The following is an 18740-nucleotide window of genomic DNA, read 5'->3' on the forward strand; positions in this document are numbered from 1 at the left end:
CACCCAAAGCATTAGCTTTGAATTGCTGCTGGAGGTACAACATTAAATGGATGGGTGACCTAGCAAGAAGCAGGCAATTCTGTTCCTGAGATTCATACAAATATTCTTCCTTTTCCCACCATGTTGCGAGATCATTCCAGTTGGAAGTTCCATGGTATCATCAGTGAGACAAGACACAGGGACAGTTCTACATCGTCCACTATTCACCGACAAGTCCTTTGCTGTCTACCTTGGTGTTAAGGGATGACATTTTTACCACTCTGTTTGCAAGAGCAGGGACTGGACACCAAAGGAGAACTGATTAGCAGATGACTGCCTGCTATTTGAGGTACCTTGCCTTCTGGAGTCACCTTCCACACCACAGAGAACGTCAGCCTGTCTCTCATGGGATTGAGACTGCACAACTCCTCACAGAGCAGCTTGGGAAGCATCGGGATCACCTGGAAGAGAAGGGAGTCTTGGTTAGATATGGGCTTTTAGCAGAGACTTGTCTGTGGCCAAGCTTCCCTGACCACTTGGTAAAAGACAGGCTCAACAAAAGGAGAAAATGTGTTAAACCTTCAGGATCACATTCTCTGTGGTCGTGTCATAGCTGTGGGATGCATCACCCATGCCAGAGCTACATCACGTGGTGAACAGCATGCTGGCACAGAACCAGTAACTCAGGTCCTCTGAAAGGAGAGGCAGACACTGCTGAGGCCACCAGCACTCGCATCAGCCCCATCCCTCAATGACACTGGACCAGGGAGCCGTCAGTCTCCAACCTGGGAATCATTCCCAGCGCTCCCCTCTGAGAACAGAATGCTGGAGCATCCTGGAGCATCCTGCACCCTTGGTTACACAAACGCTTCACTCTGCAACTTCTACAGTCACAAAATTTGGTCGCTTTTCCCCTTCTTCTCCGCTGCCATTTTGACACTGGGAAGAACAAGGAAGGCTCAGCACATCAGGAAAGTCGGTGCTTAAACAACACAGTCCTGGCAGTCGGGAGCTGAAGATCTTGGATTTGGGAACTGTCTCTTTGCCACTGACGACTGTGTAACCAGGCAAGTAATGCAAGTTTGCTTCCTGCAAAGCAAAACTGAAACTCCTCCCATGCATCAGCGGAGTGGTGCTTGGCTTAATAAAGACTAAGACAGGCTTTGCAGCACAGACAGGGATGTGTAGATGCAGGTGAGATAACCAAAAGCACCTGTTTTATTGCTAATGAACATGGTGTTTGCAAACAGAGAGAGAACAATTATTATTATACTATACTCAACTCTGTTTGAACAAAACGTCAGCCAGCAGAAATTTTTGGCAGGGAGTTTTTAACCTGTGTTAATTCCTTACAACCAATCAATATTTCTGCTGCTGGACACTGAATTACCAAAGCATCAGTTACACACCTTACTACAGCAACAAAGCAACAGCTTTGGAGCATATTCACACTAGAGCATACCTGAGCAGCCCCAAGTGTTTCTACCACCCCTGAGTTATTTCCCAGTAAAGATAACATTGAGCAGAGGTTTAATGAAGCAAACCCAGTTATTAGAGTTGCACATTCTTATTTCCCTTCTCATTATTTACACTTGTGAAGAAGCAGTAACTGCCCTCAAAGAGCAACCATGATCTCCTACCTGTTTATTCTGAGTGGGGGGGGTACATCCCATAAAAACACAGAGAGAAATGCTCTACTTAGTTGCCATAAAATATGTTAGCTATTTAATTGGGTTTCTGTTTTGATTGTTCTGCTCTGCCACCTTGTAAATAGAGGATCAGCAGCAAGCCAACTGGCATGCAAACCCCAGCTCTTCCAAACTTCGAGACACTGATTTGATGATTTCAGAGATAAGATTTTCTATCTGGATGCCACGGGAACAACCGTTCTTCAAAACAGTAAGAAAAGTCAGTCTCAGGTGTCCATTTTCTCCTCAAGTGCACATATTTCTTATTTCCCGTTTGCTTTGAAGGAAAGACTCTTAAAATATTTAATCACATTTGTGGTTTGGCATCAGAGGATGGCCATAAATCCATCCTAATTACAGTGCATATTAATGCCAAAAGGTTAACTGTACGGTCCGCGACTGTCAAGGAGTCACTCACAACACGAATCAGCAGCACTGGTTCGGCTGGAAGGTCACGGGGGCACAGATTATGATAAGCTGTTTCCCGCAACACAAAGGCCGTCAACTCTGTTATTCCATTTGTGAACAGTACATTAACAATACCGGTACATTCATAACTCACAGATCCAGTACGTGAGCTCTGCCATGCTGCCTGGAAGGACCCACACCACACGGGGTTATAAATTCAGCGTGTGTGGTGCCAACCCATACCAGAAAGGAGAGAAAATAGCTTTTATAGACTATCGGAAATCCCTGTCTGCCCAAGATCGCCCATGGCCACCGTGAGACCCTGAAGTTCAGGTCACAGTGAACAAAGTGCTAGTAATTTAATAAAAGCTGCCGTGTCCTTTTTCACCCAAATGAAAAGCTGCAGTTCCTAGCTCTCCCCTCTCTCCCTCCCTCTGTCATTGATTATCTGATAATGGTCTGTACTTACTGAATATTTTTGTGCCTTAGCACATCCTCTTTCCCTTCACATCTCCTGAAGCAATAACAGTCCACTAGAAAAATGCCTACATGAAACATGAAAGCCCATCCGGGAAGAACAGCCCGAATGAAACAACAGGATGCTTGTTTTAAGTGTACTTGAGCAGGATTAATATTGGATTCAAGAGGCTATAATTCTATGGAAGAGCTTTCAATGATGTGAAACACAAGCAAAGCTTTAACTCAGATCATAATTACGGCACTAAACATTCACCAAGCAATTAGCTGTAACAAACTTACTGTTAAATAGAGAAGCATCAACCCACATTACTCTTGTTTTACAGGAGAGAAACTTTAGGCAAAGTAACTTAACACAACCCATGGAGGAAGAAGCCTCACAGGAGGGCAAGAATTCAATCAACCTTTTCCTGGGCTCAGCAAATACGCACATAACACAAGACAATGTGACCTTGCACTGAAGGTATTTCAGCTTTATCTACCTTCCTGAAGTAAAAGAAACCTGCTTTCAACATCATGACAGTCTTGGCTAACTGCCTCCTCCTGCTTTAACATCACGATTCCTCTTCACACTCTACACAGAGAATCAACTGTCACAGGGCACAGAAGTTTAAGCATTAATTCCCTTTTTCCTTAACATGACACAGTCACAGGCTGAAAGGATTCTTAGTAGTTTCGAGCCCGGCACTTAACATAAAAAGATGTCACCATCGTGTCACACTTGGAGAGTGAGATGTTTCAGGAGTTATCCCAGGGGCTGCCCAGAAGGAACGTCTGCAATAGGATTACCTCCACCTCTTTCTCAAGGAGACCGAGGATAAGAGGAGATTTCCCTAAGCACATCTTCAACGCCCAGATTTGCAAAATATCAGGGTTGCATAGCATCCCCTCAAATAATCCCGAGGTTGCCCGGCATCTTTTAAATGCTTTGCCCTTCTCCTGACCGTCTGCCATGAGACAGAAGCATCTGTCAGGCGCCCTGGAGTGCCAGGGCACGCAGAAATCCAGCTAATGAAGCCCTGCCAAGGAGATCACCTCCAGCATGCTCTCCCCACCAAACTGCTACAGGTGTGACTATGTTGGGGATCACATCATTCAGCTTGATTTTACTGCAGGTGGAAATGGAGTCACCTGGGCTTATACTGGGATCATAACACTGGAACAGGGGTGTGTATAAACTCAGTTGGCTCTAGAAATGCAGTTGGAGAGATCCAGCAGGGCTAGGGAAAAAGCTTTCACAATGGAAACCTTTTCTAATGAATGTATCATAGAAACCGCGGCTGAAGAAAGGCTTGGGTGGTGAGAGCTTGTCTGGCTTTCATCCCTCTCTATCAGTCAGACTAATAAAAGACATCATCTATCCCCACAAGCCCAGCAGGGCCCAAGAGATCCTGAAAAGGGCACTTCTTTGAGTGAAAGGCTCATACCCACAATGCTCGTAGAATCACAGAACAGTTTGGGTTGGAAAGGACCTTCAAAGCTCCCCCAGTGCCACCCCTGCCATGAGCAGGGACATCTTCACCAGCTCAGGTTGCTCAGAGCCCTGTCCAGCCTGGCCTGGGATGTCTCCAGGGATGGTTCATCCACCACCTCTCTGGGCAGCCTGTTGCAGTATTTTACTACCCTCATCATAAAAAAATTTCTTCCTCATGTGTTCCTACACATCATTGTCCTGGGGTTATAGACACGTGGGCCTGTAACCACGGTCAGTCACACTGCTTAGCAGCTGGCTCCCCTGCATGGTGGAATCGCTTTGGACATGGGAAGATCTCACCTCCTGCTTGTGAGAGCCCTTGGCTTGGTTTTGTTTTGCCTCTTTGGCTGATAAAGTCCTTCCAGAAACCAAGTTTCCAGCCCCAGACTCATTCCTAGGGAGCCGGGCAGTGGGAGGGAGCACACACATACTGGGATGATAAAACTCCCCATTCCTCTTAAAACCAGAACCATCTGCTGCAGGTTCAGAGTGGGTTTGCCAGGGTGGCTCTCACCAAAGGACTCACTGGAGCCGGTTTCCAAGGAAGGAATGGATAGCAAAAATCAGTCAAAGAAAAGAGAAATGGGAACAAACTCTGGTTAGGAAAGCCCCTTATTTTCACACTCCCATTCTGCGGCGCCCTGCTTTGGCTACCGGTTCAGTTGATTGCCGGGTGACCCCTTCTCCCACCACCGGTGCGATGGGGAGGGACGGTATTAACCAAGAGTTTCCATCAGCTGCTCTCCCAGAGCTGGGAGGAGGACACCGAGGTCCAACAAAGGGTGGGCTCAGCAAACCTCTTGCTTACACACTAAAAGATACTCAAAGGAAATAGGCAATTTGTTTGTGAGCCAAGATTTCTGCTCAAGGCTTGTATCAACACTTCCATGAATTCACATGTCGAGCAACTCTTTGTTACTCAGCCTGAGATTATCAAAACATCAACACCCTGACAACCTGCTGGTGTCAAAAGTGAATGTCTCGAAGTCCTTGGACTCAATGTGAAGATTGGCTTACAGTTCCGATCTTTGATCTCCAGTATAAAATAGGACCAGTAAAATATTTCAGGGATTTATGGCTGACCTCTCACTCGAGCTGCTTCACACCTAAAATAACACTATAAGATGTGCCAAAAAAGAGGAAACTGTTTATGTTTTCTTGCTTCTAAAAACCTGATACACTCCTATTTCAAAAAACTTTTGACTTTTATTAAGTAGACTGCTAGCAATTATACAATAACTCCCCTTCTGGAAACATGGTTTGGGAAAATTAAATATGTGGCTTTATTTAACTTCTTTGGGAGGATTAGTACGGTGCTAACCTCTAGCAGAATCACAGCTGTCTTAGGAAACAGTTCCATCAAAGGGAAGCATATTTTCTACAAGAGTCAGTATACCATCTTGTATCAGACAGCCTGGCTGCTTTCCTTTGTCCATCCCCTATCTCCTTTTCATCTCTTATAATTAAAACATTGACCATTTTATCATCTAACCTACTTTGCACTCTTAAATTATATGTTGTGCAGGGCAGAAGTGTGGGTAAAACACTAATTCTGACTGCTGGGCAAAGGTAGTTGAAGAGCAATTGAAGATTATGGGCAATAGATATGTTTGCATCGTACAAGACTCACTGGTAGTGTTGGTGGGAAAAAGCACTTTGAAAGAAAATTCAACAAGCTTTTCGAACTCAAACCCCTTCTCATGAAATGTTTCCTTTCTAGATGAAATTCTTCCTTTGCCCTTTAAATAAAAAAATAGTCACATGCTTTCAAACCACCGTATTCTAACTTGGAAATACTTGCTGGACTCCAGCTTTGCTGTCCCGCAGTGACACCCCCCGAGCTACAGCCGCTGAGTTGTGCGTCAGAGGGGCGAGCAGAGCGCTGCAGAAGATGAGGGCTTGTCCCTGGGGAGGCTGCGGGACTGAGAAGGCTCTGGTGCCAGAACTGCTGTTCCCATGGCTTCCCACCCCTGGAGAACAGTAAGGCACTGGTACCTGGTATCTTCCAGCACGGCCAGTCCTTGTACCTGTGAGCTGCTGGGCTGGTGGCCACCAACCCAACTGGGGCACTTCTGCATTGCTATCATGGTTACTCCAAGCAATCCATACCCACAGAGACCTAAAATCCACCAGAAGACCCCCCTGAAGCTATGACTTGCTGTTTCTACCCAAGAAAAGTTATGGAACAGCTACTAAAAGTTAACAGCTTGACATCAAACCACTAATCCAATTTCAATAGCATAAAAATAAATCATTTTATCATATGGAACAAGCATCATTACAAGACCCTCCTCAGATAGCAACTCTGTGAACACCCAAGAAGGGAGAGGAAGAATCCTCCTTAATCCTAAGTAGCGAGTAGGATATGTTTATTTATTATACAAAACACGTGCTGCCATCTGGGAAAGGGCTGCAGAGACATGGACTCCAGCCTGACTGAATGAGAGTGTGGGGAGAGGCAAAGTAACCTGCTCCGATGAGAATGCCTCAGCACTCCTCTTCGTGGGGCTGATGCCTCAGGCCAACGCAGGACACTGACAGCCAAGCTTCCCCGCACGCTCAGCACCAGCAGGATCTGATGGGCTGCACATTCAACTGAAAATGACACAGGCACAGGAAAAACCTGGATGCTTCCTTTCCATTAACGATAAAATTGAACCTGTTCACTTTTAAAGTGTGGAAGTCAACTTTAAACTTGACTTGAATGTTTGATTCCATTACACTAAAATTTGAACAATTTCAAATGTCTTTTCACTACATGATGACATAAGTCACCATCTCTGGAGGTGTTTAAAAGGTGTTTAGATGAGGTTCTTAGTGACATGGGCTAGTGCCACAGTTAGGTTAGATTATGGTTGGACTCGATGATCCTGAGGATCTCTTCCAACTGAAATGATTCTATGATTCTGTTCTATGATTCTAAAATTTCTCCAGCATTTGGGATACCCAGATAAAAATCTGTGAAATACTGTTGTACCTCAAGATGTGCGATCACACGGCGTGCTTTATGCCCTACTCTGCTATGCACCCACTTCTGGAAGGGATTAGCTAGTACCACTGCACCGAAGACAAAGACAAAACTCTCCACCTCCACCACCAGATGTACGAATTTCAAGCTCTCAACAGTGGGGCAAATGAGCCAGCTCACATCTGTCACGTTTATCTCTATCTATGGAGCTCTGGGCCCTGAACTAACTCCAGATCAGCAGAGCCCCATTCACATGGAGCTGCTTCTGAGCTGGCAAGTCCTGGCACAGCCGGGTCTCGGCCCACAGGCACAGGGTCAGGAATTGCTGCATCTCCCCATGCTCTCTCCATAAGCTGCAAGGTAGCCAGCAGCTCCTGTGTTTGCATCACTTTACTCATTTTTATAGGTTTGCTGCAATAACAGCCAGATTTTTACTGCAGGCATCTGAAAACAAACTTTTAAAATGAATTAGCGGTAAACGGAAGACACAGTTGTCAGAAGAAAAAAAGGAAAGGTCGCCCTTACCTTCTGCACTAGATACACGCTGGTTGCTCTTTCACTTGCTACTTTATCCAGTGCTGTTTCTTCCAGTACAAAGTAGCTGACATCCGCGATGTGAACACCCACTTCGAAGTTGCCTGAAATTGCACGAGAAGCCAGTAAGCTGCAGGTAGAAATGAAACGCTGACACGTTTAACTCTGACCCCTCTCCCACTACTACCATAGCCTTTTACCTTATGCTTAGACCTCTACAAAAATGACTCTTCTTTCCCCTCTTCCGTCTGATATGAAAACTGTGGTCTCTCAGCACACTAGCAAACTCACTGTTGGTACAACATCGGAGTCAATACACACACGAGTGAATCCTCAGCACAGCGGTGGGTATGTGAAAGCCCTTAAAAACCATGCAGAGAAGTCTTTCCAACCAGGAGCTTGTAATAGTGAGCCCAGTCCTCATCCCTTTGCTGTCAGACAACAGTAAGCAAGAAATATGGGATCCCACCTTAGAAGCAGACAGACAATGCAGGACACGGGTTCCCAGGTGTGGAGCATCAGGTCACACACACCTTTGGGTTCTCAGAGCTGCACTTGTTTCCACTCGACCCTGGTTGAGTCCAAATTGCTGCTGATGACTGGGAACTCTTCAATGACTTTGGACCAGAAGTGCAGCTTTCCATAAACAGAATATTCCCACTGTTATCCTGCCTTCCCTTCAGATCAGGCCATTTATCCTTTAATTAGACCCCAGTCTAGATGTATCTTAATTCAAAAGTTAGGCTAGAGAGGAGTACTACTGAGGTTTATCATGAGGTTTTGGCAATCATTTGGATTTGGAAGTAGTAATCGCCCTCAGCTTTGGAAGTAATTAGTACCTTGGTCCAAGAAATTCTGGTTTGCTAATCCTCAAAGAAGCCTATTGACCTTTGTTTTCTCTGGAAGGACTAGACTAGATTTGAGGTGCTTATTTGTAGAATAGTTCTAAGTGCAGCGGGTTCCTAATTATAACATTTGGTTCTGTAGAGGAATTCACTTACTTCTTGGTATCTATAAATATTTTTTCTTTAATTTTTTTAAAAAGACAACGTAATAAGATACCACACGGGTGACAATCCTGTTTGTTTATACACCTTGCAGAGAATATTATCAAAGCATTTCTCTAGAGTGCCACTTTTTTGATGGATAAATGGTTCATAGCTGCCATTGTTACGCAGCCCATCTGTGCCCATGGGATGGGTATCGGTGCTAGATCTCAGCAGAGTGGGAATGGAAATGCAGACAGGCAAAGAGGAGACATGAGAAGGTTCAAGTTCCTATTAGAACTACCCAGCCCCCTGTGTCCCAGCTGGGAGTTCAGACAAGTGAGCACCAACCCGCCCTGTGCAAGCATTTGAATGCGGAACAATTTAAACTTAGCTTTACTAAGCCACGCTTGCACGGCACTTTGAGTACGTAACGTATTATCCCGCATTCTGAGCTGCACTCGACTGAGCACAGATGTAAAGGCGACAGAAAAGCACATGGAAGGTGGGGGTGCTGGGGTTTAGATTCGTCCACATAACCTACAGTCACTGGAGGGTCCTGCAGAGAGTAAATACGACGGCAGCAGGGGGAGAGGGCAATAATCCCATCACACACCAAGGGACAAATTCCACCACTCGTTAGGAAGCTGGGAGAAACGGCTGCAGATTAAATGGTTCACCTCAGAAAGCTGCCTACAGCTGTGTTGTGATATTATCACATGCCTGGAAAGCCGCTCTACATGGATTAGGCATCCAAGCCTGAAACTACTTAGACAGTAAGTCTTAGACCAACAGTTCAACCAACAGGTCTAATATTACATGCACTCGAAGCCAACACACTCAAAAGGTAAAAAAATATTGAATACTTTGAAGTCAATATTGTAATGTATTGACCCTGCAGGCAAATATTGACGAAAGGAAAAGGAGAGAGGGTCATTACATCATATCTTTAATGGTACTTTAATTCAATATGTGCACTGTTACATATATGAACTTTTCGTCCTCGGTAGAAAATCGACAAACCAAGAAAGATCTCATTGCATGAGATAATAAAACATGGAGTCAGCCAACGAAAACACATTGAGTGGAGTTAAATTTCATTCAGGTTTCCCACCAGAGCTTCTAAAAGCTGGGGTCAGCATGAGCCCCCTGCTTTTGAACTTTTAATGGAAATTCTATCTAAATATTTTCTTACATACATTGACATAATGCAAACTGGCAGCTCTTGGGTTTGTCTTGCTCAAGTATGAATCACTCTATCTCCATCACCCCCAAAAAATTCAGACCAAGAGAACGTGAAGATATAGCGTAACAATCAACCAATCTGGCTTCTCTCAAATCTCTGCGTTTGAATGTATTAGACGAAACACCAGCCTAAGCCTGCACAGAAATACCTGCCTACTGCTCTCTCCTGTTTTATTTGCTGATTAAAATGGCAGAGATTTGTGGATAGATAGATACTATTCACCAGGATTCTCTTCCAGGTCAGCAAACAGTTTTTCTAGTCTCATTAATTTTTATAACAAAGTCACACAAGGAAAATTTCACGTTGTAACTCCTGTGTTATTTCCCAAGGAAAAAAAGAAATTGTGGCCTGAATGAAAGAAAAGACAGTTAACCCAGCACTCATTTATTGAAAAAGTCTTGTCAGAGAGCAGAGAAAAAGGAGAAAGGGTGGACACCACATGGACCACACACCATAGACTGCTACACATGGTTTACTCCACCTTCATTTTGATGAAGAAATCTACTTTTCCAGCAAACAGAGGCTTCAAGGCTTGTTTCTCTCCATCATGATACACTTTATAACCTACATTTCTTACAGAAACAAGTACTTTACAAACCACAGACTTGCTTCACCCCAAATGTAAAATCCTCCTACAGTGAAGCTAAAGCTGCACAACAACCCCTAAAGCTACGTATACGCTATCCGTTTAGGGACATATTTTTTAAAAAATCTGAATTTACATAAGAATGTACAGGAGATTAACGAGACACTTCATATGCTGAAATCAAAGCAAGAGCTGAAGGAAGTATCTTATTGTGACGAAAAACGCTGAAGGCGCTTGGATGGCTTCTTTCACTCAGGACCTCTGGGATTTGAAACCATTTCATCTGAAAGTGGGTGCAAAATTGTCATCCCATTCAAACTCCACCACGAAAAAGCTGCAATACAGGAGATGTTCAGCAACAGGGAATGCACTTTAGAATCAAGCAACACATGTCTTATTAACCAGCTGTACCCTACTAACCCCTCTGTGCACATACAGAGACACGGCAACAGAGATGGATGGGAGACGGGAGTATGATTTGAAATTGCACTGTGGCATTGCAAAACTCAATAACGAGGTCCTTTACAAAGAGAAGCTCTTCTCCCAAGGTCTGTAAGTAGAAATAGGGAAAGGGCTGGGCACTCAGCCACCAGTGTTCCCCTTGGGCCAATGCTCTGTGCAAGAGGGACAGGATTTGTTGCCATCTCACTGCAGACAACACAGTTTCTGATGCCCTTGTGGCACTGCACACAGGGAAGACAATTTCCCTTCTTGTCTACCATCATGCAGGCTGCTAGAATGGCAGAATATACTGGACCTGTGCTTCTTCCAGCCTTCTAGAAGCCTGGATCCTCTCTTGAAGCTTCCCAAGTGACAGAGCCACGAGTGGCAGGTGTCCCCCAGCACGATGCTGCATTGGGCGCACAGAGGCTCTGCGGAAGGTCCAGCTCCTCCATCTGACAATCTGCTTTATTGGAACCCACTCAAAAACCCTGCGTGTATAACACTGATACAATGACAAAATCAAAGGAGAGCGGCGGCACCTTGCAGAAGAACAAAGAACAAGCTGTTCCTTTTTTTAGTATTTTTTTTTCACTGATGATCTCATTCCCTACGACAATACAGTTCAAAGAACTTTTCTTCCGTCTTTATCGAGGAAAATTATAAACAAAAAAGGATTAGCAAGAAAGAGCTGGAGGAGATGGAAAAGGCCCTTTTAGTCTGTAAATGCTCCATAAAAACTGCCAGCCCAGCAAGTCACATCAAGTATTTGCCCCAGGATTAGAAAGCTGAGTTGAATGCATTGGAACACACTGGCAGCAAAGCCCTCTCCTCTGTCTTCGGCAGCCCTCGTCAGTCCCAGCACAAACGCAGAGAGACAGAGCAAGCAAGTTCACTCCATACCTCAAGCAAACGCACATTTTAGGACCGTGCAACTTAAAAACGCAACTCTTCAAGGATAAACCAGCAGCAGGTAATTCTCTAGCATGGATACACACTTGCCTTTATTTCCACCTCACCTTCAAGCGTTATCATTCTCAGGAGAGAAGACAAACACTAGCAAGAGCGTTAAGTCAAGTTAAAATCTAATATCAAGTTTTTTTTATATTAACCACTATTTGTCACATTGTCTTCACCCGTCATTTAGGGAGATACAGAAGAGTTCAAAGCCGATTGCGAAGTGTTTGCTCTAGCCAAAAACCAGCCAGTTACCCCCCTGTTGCCGGTAATACAAGGTAGGTGGCTGTTCCCTGGCCAGACCCAACTCTTGCAGCAAATAATTACAGCTTTTCCCCTCTCCCCTGCCCTGGGGGCACCATGCTGCTGTTCTTATCTGCAAAGCAAGATTAATGCCTTGCGAAAGTATGAAAAACTTGCATAAAGAGAGACAAATGAGGCCTTTAACCTGCATGCACGTTTCGCTGCTATCAGCAGTGCTACAGTAGAGCTTGTGTCTTCATCAAGGCTGAGGTTCTCGTGTTATCGTGGGCAAACGGGCAAGGAGACGTCTACAACAAAGGGCCTCGGTTACAGAAGGGACGGCCAGAGGGGCTGCAGACAGTAATAGCAGTGGACACGAAACAAATATAAGTTGCACTGAGGCAGAAAATGTCCCTGAGACTTGGGGAAGCTGCTGGAATTAGCAAGAGGCCACCCCAGATCTTTAACACATGCCTGAGTCCACAAGTGTGACAGGAGTGTCCCTCTTGGATAGAGAGAGGAGAAAAGAGGGAGAGAAAAGAGAACGACTGAGTGGGACAAAACAGCAAGTGAGGAAGCAGAAAAAGAGCAAGATGGAGAAGCGGAGAAGGGTCTAATATAAAAATAAAAGTGGAACCACAGGGAAAGCGAGTCATTTGTCTGCTCTCGATCCTGAAGATGAAGGTGGGTGGCTTTAATTCCAAGCTGAGGTTACTTATCCACAGCAGGGAGCCAAGCTGTTCTTCAGAAAATCTGACAGCGTGTTTTCTTTTACTTATTTTAAAACAACAAGGAAAGAGCTTAAATTTTACTTGTGTGCCCTAGAGCCATTCTGCTTTTTGAAAGTGCAGTGCAACCGAGCATAAATCCATTAACTTGTTTACCAGGAAACCAAATTTTTCAAATTATCACATGATGGTCCTTTAGCCAACCAAATTGCAACTAATTACACCTTCTTAAAGCATTCGATAGCTTTTTCCTTCTCAAAAGGTCTCTTCTTTGACATAACCTTACGAAAAGACTGGCAAAAGGAGCCAGGATTCTGTATCTCAAGAGAGCAGGACAAGTCCCCGGGGCACGGAGCAGCAGCTTCTCCATCCAAGCATAAACATGACTTTAGCAAATGTTGCAACAACTTCAAAAGAGGAAAACCTGTCTGCCCAAACAAACAATAAGCATCGCTAAAGGGTAACAATCCACCAAATCCTACATACTACCAGGCGTTGTCTGTAGATGTCCTCAGAAACAGCCCCCTTCAGCCACCGGCCACAGAGAGACCAGCAGGAGCAGCCTGGCCAAGGTTTCGAGATATCTGAACTCTGCTTACTCACTGTTTTGTGGGTCTGTAGCAGCCGGCGAGGCAGCCGCGGTCATGCCCCTGACTCTTCTGAGCAGCTGCTACAAGTGCTGTGTCCAACTGGAACCAGCAAAAGCGTTGGGTGGGTCTGGGCTTCTGCTTTGATTCTTAAATCACAATTAAAACCATTGCTTCCTTTCAACTCTTTAGCCTTAACAGATCACATTTACCTTCTTTGCTTCAGAAGCTGGGCTGATGTAAAGGCAATAAAAGCTGTGACTTTTCTCATTTGACTGCACAAACTGGGGAGTGGCAAGATGGACCGAATCCTCGGTGTTAGCAGAACCAAGATCTGCCCCAGCTATTCCAAAGTGAGAAACAGAGGAAGGGAAACAAAAATAGAAATAAAAACATCTTCGAACATTAACTCTTCCCATCCTGAAAGTGTGGATTTCTGGAATTACCTGAGAAACTACTAATAGGAACAGTGATGTTGCAAAGTGACGCTTTCAGTGACACTGAGAGAACCAAGAAATATTCAAAGCATGTCACAAAACTAAAGCATAATAATTTTGTTATTTTATTTTTTTCTTAAGTAGGACATCAATGAGTCTAAAATCAGAATAACTTGCTTTGCAGTGACTTTTAAAGCACTGTTTAATCAGGTCTCAACTGCCCTGACTTTTGGCCATTTTGTCTCTGGCATCAACTGAATGTGATGCAGACAACTATGGTTTTACAAACCAATTTGGGGCTGGCTCAAGGTAATGTACAAAACAAAACTCTTGTGTTCACTAAATGCAATGAAGGACAAATGAAGACGAGAAGCAGAAAAACATACTAGGAAGGGAACCCTTCCTAAGCACAATACTTTCCAGAGTTTTCCATGTGCCAACAGCAATTCTTTCAGTAGTTTCAGAATTAAGAGGAGATTTATCTATTAGTAAATTAAATGCTGGTACCAAGTCTTCCATGTGAATTAAATACAGTTTTTGTCTGTAGCAGCTAATCAATTCAGCGATGCCCTAAAACCACTTAAGTTTAAAAGCTACCTTTTATACCTAAAAAAACCAACAAACCAGGACACCTCCATAATGAGGCACTTCATGCATCGTGCATGAGAGAGCCCTGAGTTTTACACACAGACCACCACAAGCCAGATCAGTTCAGCACAGTTTCAAATACTTTGGCTAAGGTTGTTGTTTAAAGCCCCTGCGAGGAAGGTGCTCCCCACGCTGCCCAGCCCTGCAGGGGCTGCTCAGAGATGGGTCCTGGCCAGCACGAGGCATTTCCAGGCTCTCAGGAGAGTCCATCCTCCCATGGGAACATGGGGTTGATCTTCCTCCTCGTGGTGTTGCAGCTCCCATGAGCTGGAAACATCTAAGGTGATGATCAGTCACAACTCAGGTCTCCAGATCACGTTACCAAGGCAGAGAAACATTAACACAAGAGTGTCCTGTCCCGTGGGTTGCCAGTGAACCCAGATCAGCTCTTCATCACCTTGTGACAGGAGATGCTGCCGTCCAGACTGTACCTACTGCCTACACCGTTCCTGAAAAACACCTTCAAACCCAATGTAATAACTGCAGAGGAGAATGAAAGAGCTCTTCTGTGCAGGTGGTTCCACTGCACCATTAAGTTGGATACTTACACAAGGAAGGAATTCTCCCGAGGGGAAAAAACTCTCACTAAATACTCAGAAGGACAGAATTTAAACAGCATGTACAAGATAAAACATTTAATTGCAGACTGAAGGACATGGAGAATGATATCAACAGAACAGGCACGCTGCATAAAGATTTGTTCACACCGTTGAGCAAGACACAAATAGGAAAATACAGATGAAAGCAGAGCATGAGTATTTTAATAGTACGAGTCAGACCAGAGCAGAGGGCAGTCGGGGATAGACAGTATAAGGATGGAAAACAAAGAGAAAGTGTCATTTCTTTGATCAAACGTGTCTAACATTGGCAGACTGAGACCAGACACAACAGTTCCTTATGCAGCAGCACCTGTGTCCCAACTACCACCCACGCGGGTTTTCTCCCCACTACTATGTTGAGGGTCACGGGTGAGCTGATTCCCTCTGTGCCTGCACAAGCACCCAGCAGACTTTGTGAGGTGCCAAAACAGCAAGTTCCACTTGGAGGTTTTATAAATTGTATTGATTTCTTCGTGAGATTCGGGTGTGATGAGCAAAGTGAAGAGGAGTTACAAACACCAACTACATCAGATTTATCCACTGAATGCCAGTACTTGCTATGTGGTCATCTCTGGGAGAACCTCTAGATGACTACTTATGACTTAGACCAACATGAATCTTTGCTGCTCAGAGCATGTCCCAAACACCTGGCAGATGGATCTTCAACCCTTCACCAAGACAAAATGTCAAGCAGGACACCAAGGCAACGATTGTGAGGCTGTGGACTCTGATTCCTACCTTGGAAAGCACTCTTTGCTGGTAAAGTTACCGAGGTAAATTGTACTGAGATCTCTCAAGCAGTCTCTTAACAGTGAGCTTTCCAGCCAATGTGATGAAAGTAAAAGGACAATTTCTGGTATTCACGTCATTAATTGTTTCTATCACTATCCCAAAACCCATTCAAGAGGCTGACTCTTTCAGGAAATCGGCAGCCTTTGAATTTAAAGAGATAGGAAGTGGCACCCAGCAGCTTTCAAGATGAATTACGATCGCTGTGGGTGTAGGATGTCATCCTGTTCCTGAAACGAATGTTTAAAGCAGGGAGGGACCAGCGTGTCTCTACCGCCGGGTCATTCCCTTTTGGGATATCTCTACTGAACACAGTCACCCAAGGCTGGGCAGGCGTTCCCGGGCATTCAAAGAGACCTTGGGATTTAGTGCTGGGCCAAACACACACAGGTACGTCCACCCAACAGCCTTGACATTTCAACTTCTTCGAGAACAGAAGGCGGCCGCTGAGATTTCACTTTTAGCCATCCGACTTTTTTTGTTTATTTTTGGAAGCGTTTCCAAAATAATTCCATCCGCACCTGGTTTTACTCTTTCCGTGTAACTAGCGTAATATTCAACAATCGAGAAATACTGGGCTGCAAGAAGATGTTTTTCCTGTTCGGCTGGGTTCTGAAAGCCCTGCATTGCAATAAATTAAAAGTTAAAACAATAGCGCAGTGATTCTGGGGGATCCTGTCATTTAAGAAAGTTGATAATAAAGAACATATACAGCAGTACCTTTTTCGCTGCCTGCTCGCAACAGAGCGTACGACTGAAGTTAACCAGGTGGGAATTTATTCCCAGCTATTTGCACCTTTTTAAAGCTTATCTTCCTCACACATCTTCTGACTCTTATTTGCTAAATTTACTGAAAAATCCTGTTTTCTCTAGGTCATCACCTATCATTTGTAGTTCTTCTCTAAAGACTCTCCTGGTCCCTGAGGTCCATTTCAGCAAACAGAAATCCTAGACAAAATGCTTTTAAATCACTCTGTATGGGAATTTCTGGATCCTCTCCCCATTGCCCAGTTCCTTAAAGGTATTTGTGTTTTGTTTTGTGTTGTTTTTTCTTCCGTATACAATCAGACACTATTAAGTCCATATCCACAAATGGCAGTAACAGACAAAATCCTGCACCTCGAAATCTTTGGGGAATTGTCCCAGGTCCTGAATTTATGAACTGAAACGATCCGCAAGGCGACTTCGCCCAGAGCATCTCTCCTCCCTGCAGGAAACTAAATTCACTTTTATGAGTAACTCTCCTGGTATTTGCACATCTGCCTGCATGTTGTGTAGCCACGGTCTCCATTGGATTAGTCCTCCGTGCACAAACTACCTTTCGTATTGTTTTAATCCTGTGTCTTTTTCCCCTACAGCTTTCTTTGTGTACTGCCAAAAATAAAGCTTTTGGGATAAGAATGGAATCTTTATGAAATAGCTATACTTGATACAAAAATCCAGTGCAATAAATACGAATATCAATAAAAATCCTGCCTATTTTGCTTAACCAAGCTTTTAACCAATCTTCTCACAAGTAGCAACAAACGCTTTAACAAATTATGTTCCAGCAATCAATGCTCCAATCAAATCCAAACTTTAATTAATCTCCACCCCAATACCTTATCACTCAGTTTAATGCACTGTCTGGGGATTAGGCTCAGCCTATTTCCCTTTCAACCACATCGGTTTGGAGCAAGCTCAAGCTGAGGGGAGCCCTGTGCTGTCAAGTTGTCTCACTGATTCCAAGATAGATGTTCAATGAGGAACAGCGATGCGATCCAGCCCTCTGATTCTGTTCAGCCCTGCACGGGGAAATTGGAAGTGATGTGTGTTTCTCCACATAAACCCATGTTACTTTAAATGCAGAGGCAAAATATCCTGTACATGCTGCAGTTCCCCAGCGCTATACGGGATTACGTTAAGGGACACAGCAGGGATCTGGATTTGGCACAGACCTGAGTATATTTTGCATATTTCAAAGAATCTGCAACCGCAAGCGCTCAACAGAAAGGATATGTACCTGTTTCTAATCACTGCAATATGTCTTTTTCACTTTCCTAGTGACACAACAAAAAGCCACCAGATTAATCAGCAGGTAACAGGAGAGGAGAGCTAATTACATCTGATACCAAAGGAAAAACTAACTGATTATTATGTACAATCCCACTCCTTGTAGGTCTTCTTTATTTTTCCCTTATTTGACTCCTGTAACAAATTTACGTAAATTGCAGTTTACGGTCATTTTACATTTGACTCATATATCAAAGTGGGGCTTCTCTCATGTTCTCTCTAAGCTAAGTCTGGTATCTGTTCACCTTAAACATCTTACAAAGAAGGAAGTATTGTAATTTCATAATGTAACTTTTGATTCAACACTAGTCCATTCTTCAGTGTTAGTCTAAGCAAGTCAGCCTAACATGCCTCCAGTTACAAACTCTTCCTATACTCTGTGCTGCAGGAACCAAATTGAAAGGTCCTGAAAGGTCCTGTACCACATGTTTCTAGAGCAAATTGCACCCTACAGTCCTCAAGTGGCCAGAGGGACAAAACTGAATTGAAGAGGGAACATTTAGGTCTTTAAAAGTAAAATATAAGCGCACACAACTTTGGAAAATTAAAACAACCTGAGTGTTTGCAACCTACATCAGGAAAGAACAAGGATGGAAGGAGAGGAAGAGTGGGATGTCACCTCAATCGGCAGAGAACATCTTGGGGCTACCAGGGCTCTACGGGTGTTTTTTTGCTGCAAGACACTGGAGTTCATGCACTGAGGGATGTCTACTAAGGTGTCCATGAGGTCTAAGAAAAGCAGCGCAGTGTCTGTAGGCCTGCAGTAGACAAGGGATAATTTCACCAATATTTGGTAAAACATTGGTTGGTTTAACCAAAATAGGTGAAATAGGCTCCTTGAAGAGAGAGAGAGATGCAATTCCTCACTCTCTGCAGATGTGTTTCTGAAACACACTCCCACAGTGGACTGAGG

General features: G+C 44.2%; 1 protein-coding gene across 1 annotated transcript in view; it reads right to left on the reverse strand.

Annotated features, from left to right (window-relative positions):
- DIS3L2 (DIS3 like 3'-5' exoribonuclease 2) overlaps positions 1–18740 on the reverse strand; it is a 190175-nt gene that overhangs the window by 70735 nt on the left and 100700 nt on the right. The window contains exons 12-13 of the mRNA XM_080350020.1: positions 7520–7632; positions 333–440 (exon numbers count right to left, since the gene is read on the reverse strand). Coding sequence (XP_080206146.1) covers positions 333–440; positions 7520–7632 — 221 coding nt within the window. The remainder of the gene's footprint in view (positions 1–332; positions 441–7519; positions 7633–18740) is intronic.

The sequence above is a fragment of the Nesoenas mayeri genome (assembly GCF_963082525.1).
Source record: "Nesoenas mayeri genome assembly, chromosome: 9".
NCBI classification, from domain to species: domain Eukaryota; kingdom Metazoa; phylum Chordata; class Aves; order Columbiformes; family Columbidae; genus Nesoenas; species Nesoenas mayeri.